The sequence below is a fragment of the Gekko japonicus genome, unplaced genomic scaffold (genome assembly GCF_001447785.1).
Source record: "Gekko japonicus isolate JY-2015 unplaced genomic scaffold, Gekko_japonicus_V1.1 scaffold24, whole genome shotgun sequence".
NCBI lineage: Eukaryota > Metazoa > Chordata > Lepidosauria > Squamata > Gekkonidae > Gekko > Gekko japonicus.
This window is the reverse complement of record NW_015164665.1, coordinates 2604190-2619986: the sequence shown is the minus strand read 5'-3', so window position 1 is coordinate 2619986 and position 15797 is coordinate 2604190. Positions and strand designations below refer to the sequence as shown.

Here is a 15797-nt window from a genome sequence, read left to right as displayed (position 1 = left end):
TGTTAGGGTGTGGCTACACCAGCCCCGGAGAGTTTAAAAGGAGCTATGCTCCGCTGTTGTTCTGTTTGTGTTGATCGAGTCCTCTGATACTGTGTGATCTTTGGAAGTTCTCGTTCTCAATAAAGCTGATTCACTTTGTTACTTACTTTGTTGTTAAGTTGCATACTTAACACTTAGGAATCTGTTTTAACTGTTATATAATAGCTCTCAGATGTCTCTGGCCCACCTTTTGATAGCAATTCTCTTTGAGTACAAGTTGCAGTTGTGGTTTTCCCTAAGAATTCACAGCTCTTGACAACTGGATTAAGCAATCAAAATAATTAAGAAGTTTGTTTACTATTTAAAAAAATACCCAGATTCTATTTTTTTCTAGTACCCAGTTTAGACTGAGGGCATATCAAGGTTATCCATTACAGATATAGGGACTGTCATGCCCATAGTACTTATTCCAGTCTGAGTCATTCCACTCTGGGGGCTTTCATTCCAGTCCCAGGGCAGTTTATACTGTCCCAGGACCTCATTCCATACTGTGTGTGTGTGTTGCATATTGGCATCCCAATCCCAGAAAACTGATTCCAGCCCAGAGGCCATCATTCCACCGTGGGGGGATGTCTTTTCGCTATATCAATGGAGCCCAGGCAAGTCAACTGGCATTCGTGGCACGCATTGTAGCCAATGGGCCTCTAAAAGGTAAAGGTAAAGGTTCCCTTGCTCGAAAGCCAGTCGAATCTGACTCTAGGGTTGCGGTGCTCATCTCCGTTTCAAAGCTGAAGAGCCAGCGCTGTACAGAGATGTTTCCGTGGTCATGTGGCCGGCATGACTAAACTCCAAGGCGCACGGAATGATGTTACCTTCCCACTGAAGTGGTACCTATTTATCTACTTGCAATTTCTTGCTTTCGAACTGCTAGGTTGGCAGGAGCTGGAACTAGAGATGGGAGCTCACTCCATCATGCGGCACCCGGGTCTTGAACTGCTGAACTACTGACCTTCCACAGCCTGCAGTTCAGCGTCTTAACCACTTGAGCCACCGCAGCTCCTTAATGGGCCTCTAGCCATCTTCAATTATTCCCAGTGGAAGTTCTGGTCATTCGTCTTTAGTGCATCCCCTTGGCCGGGAACCTTGGGACTGCCTAACCTGAGCGCTCCCTGCCAGAAACAGATTCTCGTCGCCTTGCCCGACCCCACGCAACGCAGAGAGCGGGAAGGGGGCAACTGCTCCACAGCAGTCCTCCCCATAGGCCAAGCCTTCCTCTTTGGGGGCGTGGCCAAGGAGTGTGCAGCCACGAAGGGGGCGTGCCCTCTATGCTGGGCAGTTTTGCCTTCCTAGTCCGCTCTGTTTGTGATGCCCTGGTTTGACTGACTGCAAAAGCGGGTTATTTAAAACCCACGCACAAAGCCCTATAACGCCCTCTATAGCACCCCACTCTGTAATGACTCGACGATGAACTGCTCAGCCCCGTGAAGCTGTTTCCCGGCAAAAAGCTTAACGCGCAAGCAAGTTCTGAAGCGTTGCTTTGACAGTGTTCTTGCCTAAAAGGCAATCCTCCAGGCCAGGGGGCATCTCCCCCCAGCGCAAAGCGGCCAATCCTTGCCGATTCCTTGTCATGTGGCCCCGCCCCCTCGCCTTCCCCAAACCCCCTCTCGATTTGCATAAAAAATGCAAGGCACCGCTGGTGTGCAGAGCGGAGTGGGCAGTGTATGGCCATCGGTGGCGAGCAAGCGGGAGGCCGCCGGCGTGCTCGGGAGGGAAGCTGCATGTAGCCTGCGGGAGGCTGCGCCTTTCTGCCTTGAGCCCTCGCTGCCTTCGCAGCCGCCTTTCGCCGCCCCCTCCTCGCCTCTCGGGAGCCCCATTCGGAGCCGCGGGCCGCCTGCAGCGCCCCCCAGCCCTTCTCTCCGAGATGCACCGACGCGACCTTGTCCTGTGCCTGGTCTTCCTGGCCGCGCCATGCCTCGGCTCGACCCGCGGGCTCTTCCTCTTCGGGCAGCCCGAGTTCTCCTACAAGCGGTCCAACTGCAAGCCCATCCCCGCCTCCTTGCTCCTGTGCCGGGGGATCGAGTACCCCAACATGAGGCTGCCCAACTTGCTGGGCCACGAAACCATGCAGGAAGTGCTGGAGCAAGCGGGCGCCTGGATCCCGCTGGTGCAGAAGCAGTGCCACCCGGACACGCGCAAGTTCCTCTGCTCCCTCTTCGCGCCCGTCTGCATCGACGACCTGGACGAGACCATCCAGCCCTGCCACTCGCTCTGCGAGCAGGTGAAAGACAGCTGCGCTCCGGTCATGTCCGCCTTCGGCTTCCCCTGGCCAGACATGCTGGACTGCAGCCGCTTCCCCCAGGACAATGATCTGTGCATCCCCCCGGCTAGCAGCGAGCACATCCTCCCCACTCCCAGGGAAGGTAAGGGAGCTCTGCTTTGTTGTCTGCGCCGTTTGGAAGACGCGGGTCACAGCGCACGACTATGCGCAGTTCTGCATGGGATTGCGGCCCCTTATGTGCAGCTCGGATCCTGTATATGTTTACTCAGAAGTCCGTCCCGCTGAGTTGGGGGGGGGCATGTATATGCAGCCAGAATTTGAGCACATGTACTCAGTCATAAATCACTGGGTTTTAACTGTGCTTCTTTACAGGTATAGGTACAAAGAATTGCAGCCCAAGTAAATATATGGGGAAAGAAACCCTGTTAAATTTAATAGTACATAAGAAGTATGGTAGGAGTGGCAGTTAGAGTTAGCCACCACTATCCCTGACTTGAGACCTGTAATAATTTTCAGTGAGAAGAGTCCTTCCAAATAGTAGCATATAATAGATGCCTCTTCTTTGAAATCAATACAGAACCTAACATTTCCCATGTCTTCAAAATATCACAGCTCTAGAGAATGACACTGTGGCTATCCCATGTTCAGAACACTGCGGTTCTGCTGGACTAACAGTCCATCCCAGTTCTAAACATGTTTGCTCAAAATGAAGTCCAAACTGAATAATAATAATTTCCTAGGATATGTTCTTAAGCTTGCATCTGTAAAGCCCAGTTCTAAGCAAATTTACTTAGAAAAGTCCCTTGAATTCCCTAGTTGGTGTGTTTAGGATTGCAGAATAAGTCAGACAATCCTAAATAGTGTGTCTTGAGTCACAGTCGTTTTTCCCTAAGGACTGATTCTTGGTGCTTATCATGTACTGCGGAGTTCTCTCTCCTACAACTATTTGCTTCTCTGGTGGCATGGCAGCACTTAGAGGAGCTCATTTCCCATTTAAACTTGTTAGTATGGTTTTGACCATTGTCAGAGTGTTTATAAAAGTGACTGGCATAAGACCAGCAAGAACTTGTTTCTCTCATTGATAAGGAGGAGTGAAACAAGTCTTTGAAGTCCAGAATAATTTGTTGCTAGATGAACAAATGCAAAATGTGTCAAATCCATGAATTGTCATTTAAAAAAAAAAACAACCCAAATTGCCTCCAGCTTTACTAGTTTACTACTTGGGAAGATGGTTTTAATTAGCCACAGGAAAAAGAGAGAAAGAGGTGAGATTTTCCCAAGTTTTTTAATACAAGGAATAGGAGAAGAGAGAGCAGTTTTTCTGATGCAACCTCATCAGAAAAAGCTTGTACATTATATTGCCTGACTCTTCCCCCTCCTCTCTACTTCCCCTCCCATCAAGGCATTGATTTCTGTTCATGCAAAGAGAGTTAGGGAGGGGAGTGGCAGCTATTTTAATCTCTTTTCCTGAGAATTCACATATCCCCTTTTTCAGAATCCCATCAAATCCCATTTCAGTCATTTTCGATATGCGCCAAACATGGCTATGTAGTTTTCAGTTCAGGTGTTTTTTTCCACTAAGAACAAACCATCCCAAACTCAAAATCTTCTTTAGACTGTCCTGCAGGTTGTCCTGAAGACACTGATGACTTTTTTATATTTCATGACTTCTTTCTTTGAATTAGTTCAATAAAAACCCATGTAGGCAGTTTTCAAAAAGACATTAGCAACATTAAAAGTGGCAGAATATATGAGGGGGAGGCAGAATTTAGTGACCATGTCTAAAGGAAGCATACTTTGCTTCCAAACGCCATCTACTGTTGTCTTATGAATATGGGTTCTGTTTTAAATATTTGTATTTCTAGCACCCAAAGTCTGTGATGCCTGCAAAAGCAAGAATGAGGATGACAATGAAATTGTGGAAAACCTTTGCAAAAATGACTTTGGTAAGTGGAAGCAAGTTTCTATGTTTAAAAAGGGCAGGTTTTGCAGTCTTGCTGAACTATCAAATCGAGTGGATTAAACTTTTTATATAAGCAGTTGTTCAACATGAACACAATCCCAGTTTATTAGGATAAAAAATCAGTGTGGTTATTTGCCTTAGCTCTGTTGGCAATGTAATAAGATTTCTAGGTGCATAACATCTTTTTTTTTTTAACCAATGTGATAGCCACTCTCTGGTTCGTAGTAAAGTACCTGCTATTATGAGAGGTGGCAGTGTCTGTATACTTTGAGAACTGTTTGAAGGAGGCACCTCCTATTTCCCCACCCCATAGTGGAATAAATCGCCTCTTGGTGGAGATCTAGACTACTCTGAGTGAGAACAGTGGACAGATTTTTTTTTCCCCACCACAGTACTATTTCACAGGTATCCTGCGTCTCACTTTCCCACATAGGGGTGACTGGAAATCACTATGGAAGAAAGTAAGGTGCCCTAAACAGATAGCTAAAACTGCCCCTACTGGCACTAGTATCTGGAGCAGACAGCCAGTTTCCTCATCTTTCAGTTATGTATCTTTGATAGGAGCCACTGAAAACTGCTTATTTATTTGAAGAAAATTTAACCCACTTCTCCAAAGTTTAAAGCAGCTAGCAAACAGTTTAAATAAAACCCATGGTATCATCAAAGAAAAAACTGCCAATGTAGCTAGCCCCCAGTGTCTTCGCTGTTGGGTTCAAATCCCACCCACCCCCAACAACACTTTCTTGTAAGCCCTTTGAGAAACAAGAAGGTAGAAAGTAGTGTGGCAAACTGTTCCTTTGTCAAGCTGTTCCAGGGCACATTTGTCCATAGGGACAAAAGAGCACATCTTAACAGAGGGCATCTGAACTGGCCAGCTAGCACATGTAGGGAGAGACAGCCCTTTCTGTATGCCTCTACACCTTTCTTTGTGCATATCGATTTCTGTATTTAATAATAAAACTGGGAGGCCACAGGGTATATTTGTGGTACGAAAGTTAGACAACTTGTGCAAAAAGCACTAGAGAGCTCTTAGAAGTTAAAAAAAAATAATTCCAGACTTGTTAACCCCATTCTCCATTGCAAGTGTTTGAAGCAACAGCCAGTATAAATGTTGCGATGACTTCTACTTCCAGTCTTCTGACAGATGTTTGTGTGCCCCAGTATGCTGGTATGTGGGTTAGTGAAGCATACAAAAGAAAGCTCAAATGCAAGCCTGGGCTGTGGAGCTGGACTCCATACTGTTTCCCCCTTGTCTGTTCCTACAGAGCTGGGGGAGGGGGACTAAGAAAGGGGCGCCTGAGCTCCTATCCTGCTGTGGATCCGACAGCACGGCTTTTCTCCTCTCCAGTTCCCACCTTCCCATTGGGGGAGGAAGAGAATACTGCACTACTGAATCCTGCTGGGAACCAAGTGAGGCAGGGATTTCTCCTCTCAAATGCCTGAGTTGACGTGGTGGGAAGGATTGGGAAACTCAGAAGATGTGAGGGGCATGCTGCTTTATCTATCACTTCTCATCTCTTAATGTCCATTCATACCAGAGGCCACACAACCCTCACTGCTAAATCCTTCATGTTCCCAAAACAAAATCTGTTGTTCAGAGTTTCTCTTGAAGAATCAGAGATTCCAGAAATGAAATGATTGCATAACAGCCGCAGAATTAAACAGGTTGTGAACCTCATTACAGATGTGAGCTGGCTGGCAAATTGTTGCAAAACCTGGCCATCTTTGGCTTGCAAGTGACTGGAAAACTTGTTTGAGCACAGCTGATTAAATGTGAGAAAATCGTTGGCAGGCAGAGAGAAAAAGATAATAGTAAACATGTGCTACAATATTATCGATTTATCTCTATAAAAACATTTGCAGTGGAATTTAAAGAGATTGTTTTGTAGTAAACCAGTCTCAAATTGACAACAGGTTACTATTGCCCGTTACTAGACTAAGATTTCATCTGACACATCCAACATGAGCTATTCAGATTTTTTTCTTTAGGGGCTAAGAGTTTTTTCAAGCTTCTAAGAGAGCCTTGTGCTTGTTGTCCTTCTAGTTGTTTTCCAAAATCGAATGCAGCTGTTAAATGAATTGTCCTTTTTGGTGAATTCTTTTGTTTACAATACACAAGCAACATTGATTCCTTCTTACAGGTTCACCTAAGACTCTTTCTGATCCTGTAAATTCAGTCTACAAAGTTTTCATCAACTGCAGAGATCAAATTTCCTATGAAACTGTAGACCTCTCCCTTTCCCACTGCAACGTCAATACGAAAACATCATGCTAAGTTAAACTCTAATGCATAATTAATGTACAAAGTGGGTGCTTTTCTGTGTTTGCAAGATCCGTTTAGAAAATATTTTTTTTTTTTTAAAACACACACACACACACACACACCCAAAGGTTGATTCAGACTGAAATGACTTGCATGCCCTTTGTGGCTTTAGAAATGGAGCCACCTGCTGTCCATCCTGTCAGCCCCTGACAGTTTAATTAGCAATAGAAGACTTCCCTCCCCAGGTCCTCTTTATGTGCACTAATGGGAAAACCTCTCTCTCTCTCTCACTCTCTTGCTTTCTCTCAACCCCATTCCTCTCTCTCCCTTGGCCGTTATCCTGATTAGCCTTGAAGATAAAAGTGAAGGAGATCGCCTACATCAATGGGGACACCAAGATCACTCCGGAAACAAAGAGCAAAACCATCTACAAGCTGAACGGTGTGACAGAAAGGGATCTGAAAAAGACTGTGCTGTGGCTCAAAGGTGGCCTTCAGTGTACCTGTGATGAGATGAATGATATAAATGCACCCTATTTAGTGATGGGACAGAGGCTGGCAGGAGAGCTGGTGATCACCTCAGTAAAGCGGTGGCAGAAAGGCCAGAGGGCATTCAAGAGATTCTCACGCAGCATCCGCAAGTTGCAGTGCTAGTCACTTCCGGCCTTGCTGCCTTCAGTCCCTAGCGCACTCCTTAATCCCTTGCACCTTCCTCTTTCTTCAGCAACAATGCACAGCGGGCATGGGAGAGGAAGACCCATTTTAAAAAACGAAAGGGAGGTCAGTTTTGTACATATAGTAAAACTATAATTAAAAAAAATCATGACTATTTTTGTGAAGTATTAAAATATCTTGCTTAGAGCTAGTTCTTTGCATTGGTTCAGAACGTGACCTGAAACTTAGGGGGGGGAAATCTGTCATTTTGGTTTTTTGTTTCGAACTGTCCCGCAATACATTCTATATCACTACATTTCTGTATAGGTTATATTAAGAATGAGTGTGTTGAGAATAAGGTGTGAGTGTTAGGTTCAGTTTTTTGGTACAAAGCCACCACGAAGAGATGTGACCCTGTCGTTTTGGGGAAGTAGTACCTCCACAATATCATCACCAGTAAGGGTTGCTGAGTGGACATGATGGGAAAAGTTGCTTAGTGGTGATTTTTCCACATCAAATCAGGGCTGTGGGAAAAGAGAGAGCTTGAAACTTGGACTCTTGCCTGATTATTGGTCACAATCCCATGCAGAGCTGAGCATGCTTCAGTCTATTAATTTCAACTGGGCTTCAGGTTTCTGTTGAAGTGTGGCCATTATGGCTTAATTTGGCCTTGAATATTAGGCCTAATTTTGTCTCGTTTGGAGTGATATGCCATCTATTTCTATTACACTATAGAAAAATCCACTGTTGCATGTGCTACTTATGAAGAAACTTCACCAATAAAAGTATATTAACAGTTTTTTACACAGTATTTTATACAAACCGATCAATAACAAGAATTGTAAACTGACTGAAAGCACATTTCAGGGGAGGTTTTGTGTTTTTCTGGTGCTTTTGCCTTCCCAAAGTAAACTTTTTTTCCAGCCTGTAATATAATTAGTAGTTATTCTGAAAGAGTTGTAAAATATTACTTTAAACAAATCTTGTAAATATTTCCAGATAAACCTTATATTCTTGTACATAAACTTTACATAGTAGTTTACCTTTTGTCTGTTTTTTGCCATTTTTGATCCACATGACGAGACCCATTACTTATACCCTTCCATCCCATCATTAGACCAAGGGAGCCTGCATTTTAAATATATCTAATGTTGGATTAAACTTTCCCCCCAATCCCATTTGGATTCACCACAGAGGAATAGTTCAACAAAATGTGGTTAGTACAGAAACAATATAAAATTAGAGTTCATCCAACTACCTTACTACCGTGAGATTTGCCTGCCTGAAATAAGTATTTATAAGGATCAAATTGTTCAGCTGATGCCACTACAAGCACTTGCCTTAATCAAACCTTTATCCGCTGTAACAGGCCAGTCAGTCCTCCCCTGACAGTTTGTAAGGGCAGAAAGGTAGGATATACATTTTGTAAATAAGAAATAAATACATTTTATTTTTCAGTTTGATCTAGATCTACGGTATTAGTCAAAATTGTGAAGAAGCTTCAAGAGAGCAAAGGCTAAGAGAAAAATTATGAGTGACATGCATATTCTTTCTGTACTTTCACTGTAACATCTAAAACAACATCTCATGCTTCTCTCCTGTGCTGAGGTGCACCACATCTCACCCAGCTCACAGGGGAGCTATGATCCTAATTTCACATGAACAGGAGTCATTTATGAATTCTTTCTTGGTTCTTTTGCATGGCTTCCAAACTTGTTATTTGTACCACAGAAATCATGGTTTAATGTTAGTCTGATCCACACTCAGACCTATTTCACAAACACAGGAATAGGAGGTAGGAGAATCAGCTGCAAGTGGAAGATCACCTTTTGAAATCTCCCCTTGTTTAAAATAAATCCCTGCCCTCGGAAAATCAGCACAGGAAGCAAAGAAAGATGCTAGAACCTTTCTTTTGGCTGTGCTAGGCTGTTTTGTTGTGGTGGTGGTTTGGCAAGAAACTTTAGGCAGAGGAACATTCAAAGCTGGAATCTATCACCTGCAAGCCTGAAGCGGTACATTCTACCACTTTTATCCACCCTTCATTCTTCTGGATATGGTAACCAAGCCTTGGATTCAAAAGCTCAGAGATCGTCCAACAGGAGACAACTCACTGCTGCAGCAGTGAAAAAGGGACTGAAAGGGACTGAACATAAGGCAGCTAATATTCTAATGCCCCTGTGTAGATCTATGGTGTGGTCTCATTTGGAATACTGTGTCTAATTCTGGTCACCATATCTCAAAAGAGACATTGCAGAGCTGGAAAAAGCACAGAGGAGGGCAACCAAGATGATTAGGGGGTTGGAACTCCCTTTGAGGGAAAGCTGAAGAGTCTGGGACTTTTCAGTTTAGAAAAGAGATGACCAAGGAGGGACGTGATAGAGATTTATAAAATTATGCATGGGGTGAAGAGAGTTGACAAAGAATTTTTTCTTCCTCTCCCAAAATACTAGAACTCAAGGGCATCCAATGAAGCTGATGGGCAGTAGATTCAGAACGGACAAGAGGAAATACTTCTTTACACAGACAGTGATTAAAATGTGGAATTCGCTGCCAGAAGATGTAGCAATGGCCACAGCTTTAAAAGGGAATTAGATAGATCCATGGAGCATAGGTCTATCAGTGGCTACTAGCCATGGTTACAGAAGGGAACCTCCACATTCAGAGGCAGTCAGTCAGCCTCTGAATCCCAGTGCCAAGAGGTCACATCAGGAAGGTCTCGGCCTCTATGCCCTGTTACTGGCTCTCCAGAGGAACTGGTTGGCCACTGTGTGAGACAGGATGCTGGACTAGATGGATCACTGATCTGATCCAGCAGGGCTCTTTTTAGGTTCATACCAAGGTAGGTGCTGTGCACACATTATTTTCAACTGAAAAGTCTGATCTAAGCTGCAGAAGACTGGGGGAGCAGAAGGCAGGATTCAAGCCTGCCTTTGAAGAGAGAAGTCATGTCACTGATAATACTAATGCTAGAGCCAGCAGCATGCTTAGTTCCCAACTCCTGGATCAAACTTTTCAACTGGGGAAACATGAGTTTATGTTTCCACTCAGGTGGAAACTATGCACAATGCAGAGCTTCATTACTCCCATTTCAACTGTAGCTGCCTTTAATGTCTCTGCATTCCTCCCCACCCCCACAAAAAAGAGGGGAATGAAACATTCTAGAATAATTCTTTTTTCATAAACTAGATTTTTTGGGATGCTGCTTTGTTTACCCATTTCTATTTTTAACTGGATGAGATATTAGTACAACTATTATAGGGAAATTCAAAATTTAACTGCTCTGACTGAAATAACAGTATTTTCTGATTTTGGATACAAAGTTATCAATTAACTGTTTTCATACAATTTTTGTGGCCATTTTATTCTTAAACCTAAATAATCTGCTCTGCTGCACTTTCACGTCTCAAATGCAACATTCCAGTAGGCCTTTGGAGGGTAATGACTGGAATATTTAGACTCTTACTGCCTAATGTAGTTTTATAAGATAAAATTTCATTTCTTGTGCACATTTTCAAGCTCTTGCTCCAGTTTAAATCATCCCTATGGGCCCAGACACAATTCCTCAGGGTTCCCACCTCATGCTACCAAGACCCTACCTGTGAAAACAAGCCATGTGGTTGGTTTTCTGTGTGCATCATACATTTTGTTTTCTATTCCATTCCATTCATAGCTAAGCCTTCCTTCAAAGAGATAAACTTGTCAGAAAGTGTCCCTTCTCTTTCCCCTCAGTGAAGGAGTCTTTCCATTTATGGCTGCACAACACAGCTGCAGTTCCTTGTCCAGCTTTCTATGGCAACTGGCATCCTCAAGAGCTCTTCCTTGGGCACTTTCACACATGTTGAATAATGCATTTTCAAATCACTTTCAATACATTTTACTGATCATTTGCAAGTGGATTTTGCCATTTCACACAATAAAATCCAGTTGCAAAGTGAACTGAAAGGAGATTGAAAGTGCATTACAAGTCCAGTTGCTAGGTAACAAACATTTTTATTAGTCTGCTTTCACAGATCAATGTTTGTTAGGCCCAAACTGGACATCATGTGCACGTGATTGTCACAGGGACTTTTAGGCAGACAGTAGCTGCAAATTCATTGCAGGAATTCAACTCAGAAGTATTGCAGGAACCCAATTCGGACGAGAACTCTCTCTCTCTCTCTCTCTCTCTCTCTCTCTGTTTGGGTCAGCAAAATTCTCATTTGGATATGCTCAAAGAAAATCTAACATGCTTAATACTTCAGTCACAGGGTGTCTCAGTTGGAGTGGCCTTTTGATTTAATTTTCTCCCTCAGATTATTAGGTTTCTGCTTTAATTATTGGATTTTGAAAAGTATAATATCCAGTAACACCTAGCATCCTCCCCATGGCTTTCCTCCATGTCCTGTTCTGCACACCGGAGCTTCCAGCCACCGACTGACTCCAGTCTCTTTTTGCAGGTCTCCCATAACAGATGCACATGTCTAAAGGCATATAAGGGACTGACTGAGTCAACTCCATAATATTTGTGTCCTCTCTAGCAAGTCCTGATCAACTGAAAGTTTTTATAATATTATAATCTGCCATGGGTCCCAGTGAGAAAGAGACTTAATAATAATAACTATAACAACAGTAAACCGTTAATACACAAATATGTTGTCATAAACTCAAAAGGTACCTCAGCCTCCGCAAGGTAGGATATTCTTTCATTCCCCCTCCCCAGAGCAGATGCCTTCTAAACTTTTCTTTAAGAAGCTCTATAGCAACAAGTTCCAAATGGTAAGTGATGAGTTGTGATTGCGCACTGAGTCTGTCAGAAGAAAGTATACAAATACAAAACCTCACAAGATACAGATAAATTGAAGCTTTCCGGATCATGGGATAGCACAGGTACATGGGTTCTAAGCAAAGACAAACACTTAGATGTGTTCCTCTCATGAGAAAGTTTAGGAAGACCAGGATTAAGATGTTTCATATTAGTTATGGAACATTGTTAATCAATGCAACAGCAGGAATGTAACATATAGGTACACAGCTCAATTACTGTGCTGCAATACTGGAATACAGAGGAATCTGATCTGGTGAGGCTAATGAATACTAAAACTTAGCACCAATTTATGATAACAGTCCTGCAATGCATTTACTCATTTAATCTGTATAAAATGGCAAATGCATCGTGCTCATGAGCAGATTATCAAATCACAGTCTTCTGTCTGAGCCTTAGATCCACTATTTAGCTATTAAGCCTTTGAAGCCGGAGAGCAGCCAGATGTGTATGAACCCTTTTCAAGTTTCAGTTTAGTTACGGCTAAAGAGTTAAACAATGTCCTCTCAATTAGATCTTCAAATGGGTAGATTAACCATCATTTGTTCCTATGCTAGGCGTGTGCACCCTGCTGGTTGTCACTGTCCAGTGCCAAACCATTTATTTCCCTGCTACAGCCTACCAGTGGCTGCTCCATTCACTTTCTAGACAGCCTCCTTTCATGTGAGCATTACAACCACAACAGAGCTCATTGTTGAGATCTTTTTTTATTTGCACCACAATTTTTTCTTATTAGGTTGTGAAAGGGAACAATGAGAGATGGAAAGTAAATGGACTCCTAACACAGTAGACCAGAAGTCATCAGGTCTTTGAAGCTCTCCAGAGAACACATATGTAAACATACTAATATGTTAAAGAATTCTACCAATTCCCTATGCTTATATGGGCTCTCATTTTTAAACAATATGCATCACAAGATGTCATTCCCCTGTATTAAAATTATTAATTCAAGTCAGGCAAGCAAGATTTGTAAATAAAGTATAAAATAAACATTTGATTAAATAACATTCCATCACAGGCATTTGCTGCATCTACTTGTTACAACACAAAAGGGCAAACTGTTTGTGATTGTCACTTGCATAATCTAAGAAAGGTAGTTATTTTTAGAAACATACTTTTATAAACACATTTTTATCAATAATATAGTAAATGTACAGTTTGAGTTTCCTAGAATAATGCATCTTTAAAAAGGAGATCAACCTAGATACCATTAACAGACACCATCACATGCATATACCCCAGTGAAAATGAACAGGACATCAGCTATTATTGACCAACGACTAGAGAGACATTTAATCAACTGCTGATTTTTATATTTCAACGGGATGCTTCCTTCCCCCCCATCTCTTCTTCCCAGCATGCCAGAAACATGGTCTGATACCAGTTAGCCCCACCCTCTGCCCACTGAAGTAAGCTAAGACTCTTACACATGTCTTATGGGAGACAAAGAGGCCTTTTTCACCATGACCTGAAATATGTATCTTCCTCTCCCACCCCCCTTTATTTTTACTATCCAGACAGATCAAGAGTTCTGGAGAACTTGAAAGCTTGCGCACTGTCAGTTTGGTTGGTCTTCCTTAATGTCAATTATCAGATGAACAGTTTTAATTATACATAGAAGCAAAAGGCTACCTGTATATGCCCCAAAGTACTCAATATTTTTTACATGTAGGGTTGCCAGCTTGCTAGTTTCCCCCTCTTTGGAATGATTGCAAGATACAATTTTTCATTATAATTGGGGGAATAGGAAAGAAGCTGTTTTGATCATTCATTTCTTATTGTCGCCGTTAGGATCAGAAATGAGAGCTATTCAGGTGAGATCAGAGCAACCCTTCCATCTGAGGGAAATGAGCCAAATTTGCCAAACTTCATCCCTTTCATGCTCCTCCCGCCACCACTCTTAAGAAATACATATGTGGTGCATACAATATTACCTTTACATTGATGTATTCTCAATAGCCAATGGGAGAGAACATTATGCCTTTAGGTGAAGCAAATCAGCACTTCTGGGAGTGCATCCTATAAATTTTCCAGCAGGGGGCACTCTCAGAGCTGAAGACTTCCTTTGTAGTGGGATAAACTAAATTTAACTGAATGGCAGTTCTGATACTAAAAATGCACATTGGGTGTATCACATTGATAATCATGTTGATAATCAATCACATTGTGTGTATTGTTGATAAAAAATGCACATTGTATCACATTATCATGTTGATAATCAAAAGCATGGCAGCATCTCAGTCTCTCAGCTTTGTAGGTGAATGTCTAGTAATCAAATTCTGATCACTCAAGCTCTTACTGCAATATGATTAGCATGTAACTATAGCTGATCCAAAAAAAAGTATAAGCACAGACTACTTCAATTTATGTTAGACTACATCCAAAAGTATGTGGAAAACGAAGGGTCTGGTCACACGCAGAATTAGCCGCGTGATGGGGACGAATGCCGGGTGGATTTTATGGGTGCGATCACATGGGAACATCTGGCAAGTGTCCCGCACCCGTCAGCAACCCGTATCGCCCCACCGAAGATGCGGAGTAAAAAGATACCTGGGAAAGTGCAGTATTTTCCAGAAAATGCGGGGTGCAGCTGGGCATCGGATCGCGGAAGCACTGGTATCCCGTTGCATCTGATGCCTGTCTGCGTCCCGTCTCACACCAGATGTTTTTTTAAAGCCTCCGTGGATTCACTTCCGTGGTCATGTGCATGCGGGAACTCCGGTTTTAAAAAAACACGCTTGTCTGATCAGGAAGTGGCGGCTTGCGATCGCCCCATGTGTGATCGCGCCATGCCGCTTCTTTCTCCCTCCCTTCTTTGCCACGCTTCACTATCAATGTGTGATCGACAACTGACGACCTAAGCATGGAGCCTCGGAGAAACGTATGATCGAGCTACCGCGCTTCATTTTGCTCTGGGGCAAAAAGCCTCACTCCCCTAAACAAATAGTTGTGAATACTCCAGTACAATTATATGGAAGTAGATCTCTTATGTGAAACTTGAAAGAATGTCCTGACCTGCTCCTTAGACTTTAGCAGCAACTTGCTCTGCAGAAATCAGCTGGCAGAGTTTTTCCTAGCATGGAGAAAAGCATAATTCCTGGTTGAAGTCTGTAAATCAAGCTGTTGTTCAAGATACGGGAAAACATAAGAACAATCTGAGGTCCTGTATCCAGATTTCTAGAAGGCCTACAAGCAGGGTACAGAGGTCAATGCCTGGCCCCTGTTGTTGTCTCTTCAGCAACTGACATTCAGAGGTATACTATCTCTAGGGTTGCTGTTACCTCCTGGTAATGACCTATGTTGCCTATTGGTCCATGGAAGGCTGGCAGGAGAAAAATGGTGGTATGGGGAGCATGCTGGCATCAAGGGTGGATTCTTTTAGAGGGTGGAATCTATGCCATTGTACCTTACTGAGGTCCCTTTCCTCCTCAGGCTTCACCCCCAAACCTCCAGAAATTTCCCAGTCCAAAGTTGGCAACCTTGTATGGGGAAGGCTCTAACATTTTGCCCAAATTTTCATGATTTAACCATAGAGTTTTTGCAAATCCCAAAACATCCCCCTGACATCGTGACATCACTTCTGGTTGTCACTAGAACTGACATCGCATGCTCCCAGGGGTTCTAGGTAGTCATTAATAGCTCTCATTCTCAATAAAACCCTATCTGTGGATACTTAAATCCAGAGACTGGGGCCACAGGGTTGTTGTGAGGATAAAATGGAGGAAAGGAAAATGATGTAAGCAGCTTTGGTTTCCCATAGAGAAAAAGGTAGATATAAATGAAGTAAATAATAAATATAGCTGAAGATGGCAGTTAGGTAAAAGGTTGGTGGATGGATGGGAAGGAGAAAAGGCAGCAGG

General features: G+C 42.9%; 1 protein-coding gene across 1 annotated transcript; it reads left to right on the top strand.

The window, feature by feature from the left end:
* Positions 1–1673: 1673 nt before the first annotated feature.
* SFRP2 (secreted frizzled-related protein 2) lies at positions 1674–8147 on the top strand. Its single transcript, XM_015409037.1, has 3 exons — positions 1674–2399; positions 4123–4203; positions 6832–8147. The coding sequence occupies exons 1-3, from the start codon at positions 1901–1903 to the stop codon at positions 7134–7136; spliced, it is 885 nt and encodes a 294-aa protein (XP_015264523.1). The 5' UTR covers positions 1674–1900; the 3' UTR covers positions 7137–8147.
* Positions 8148–15797: the final 7650 nt, after the last annotated feature.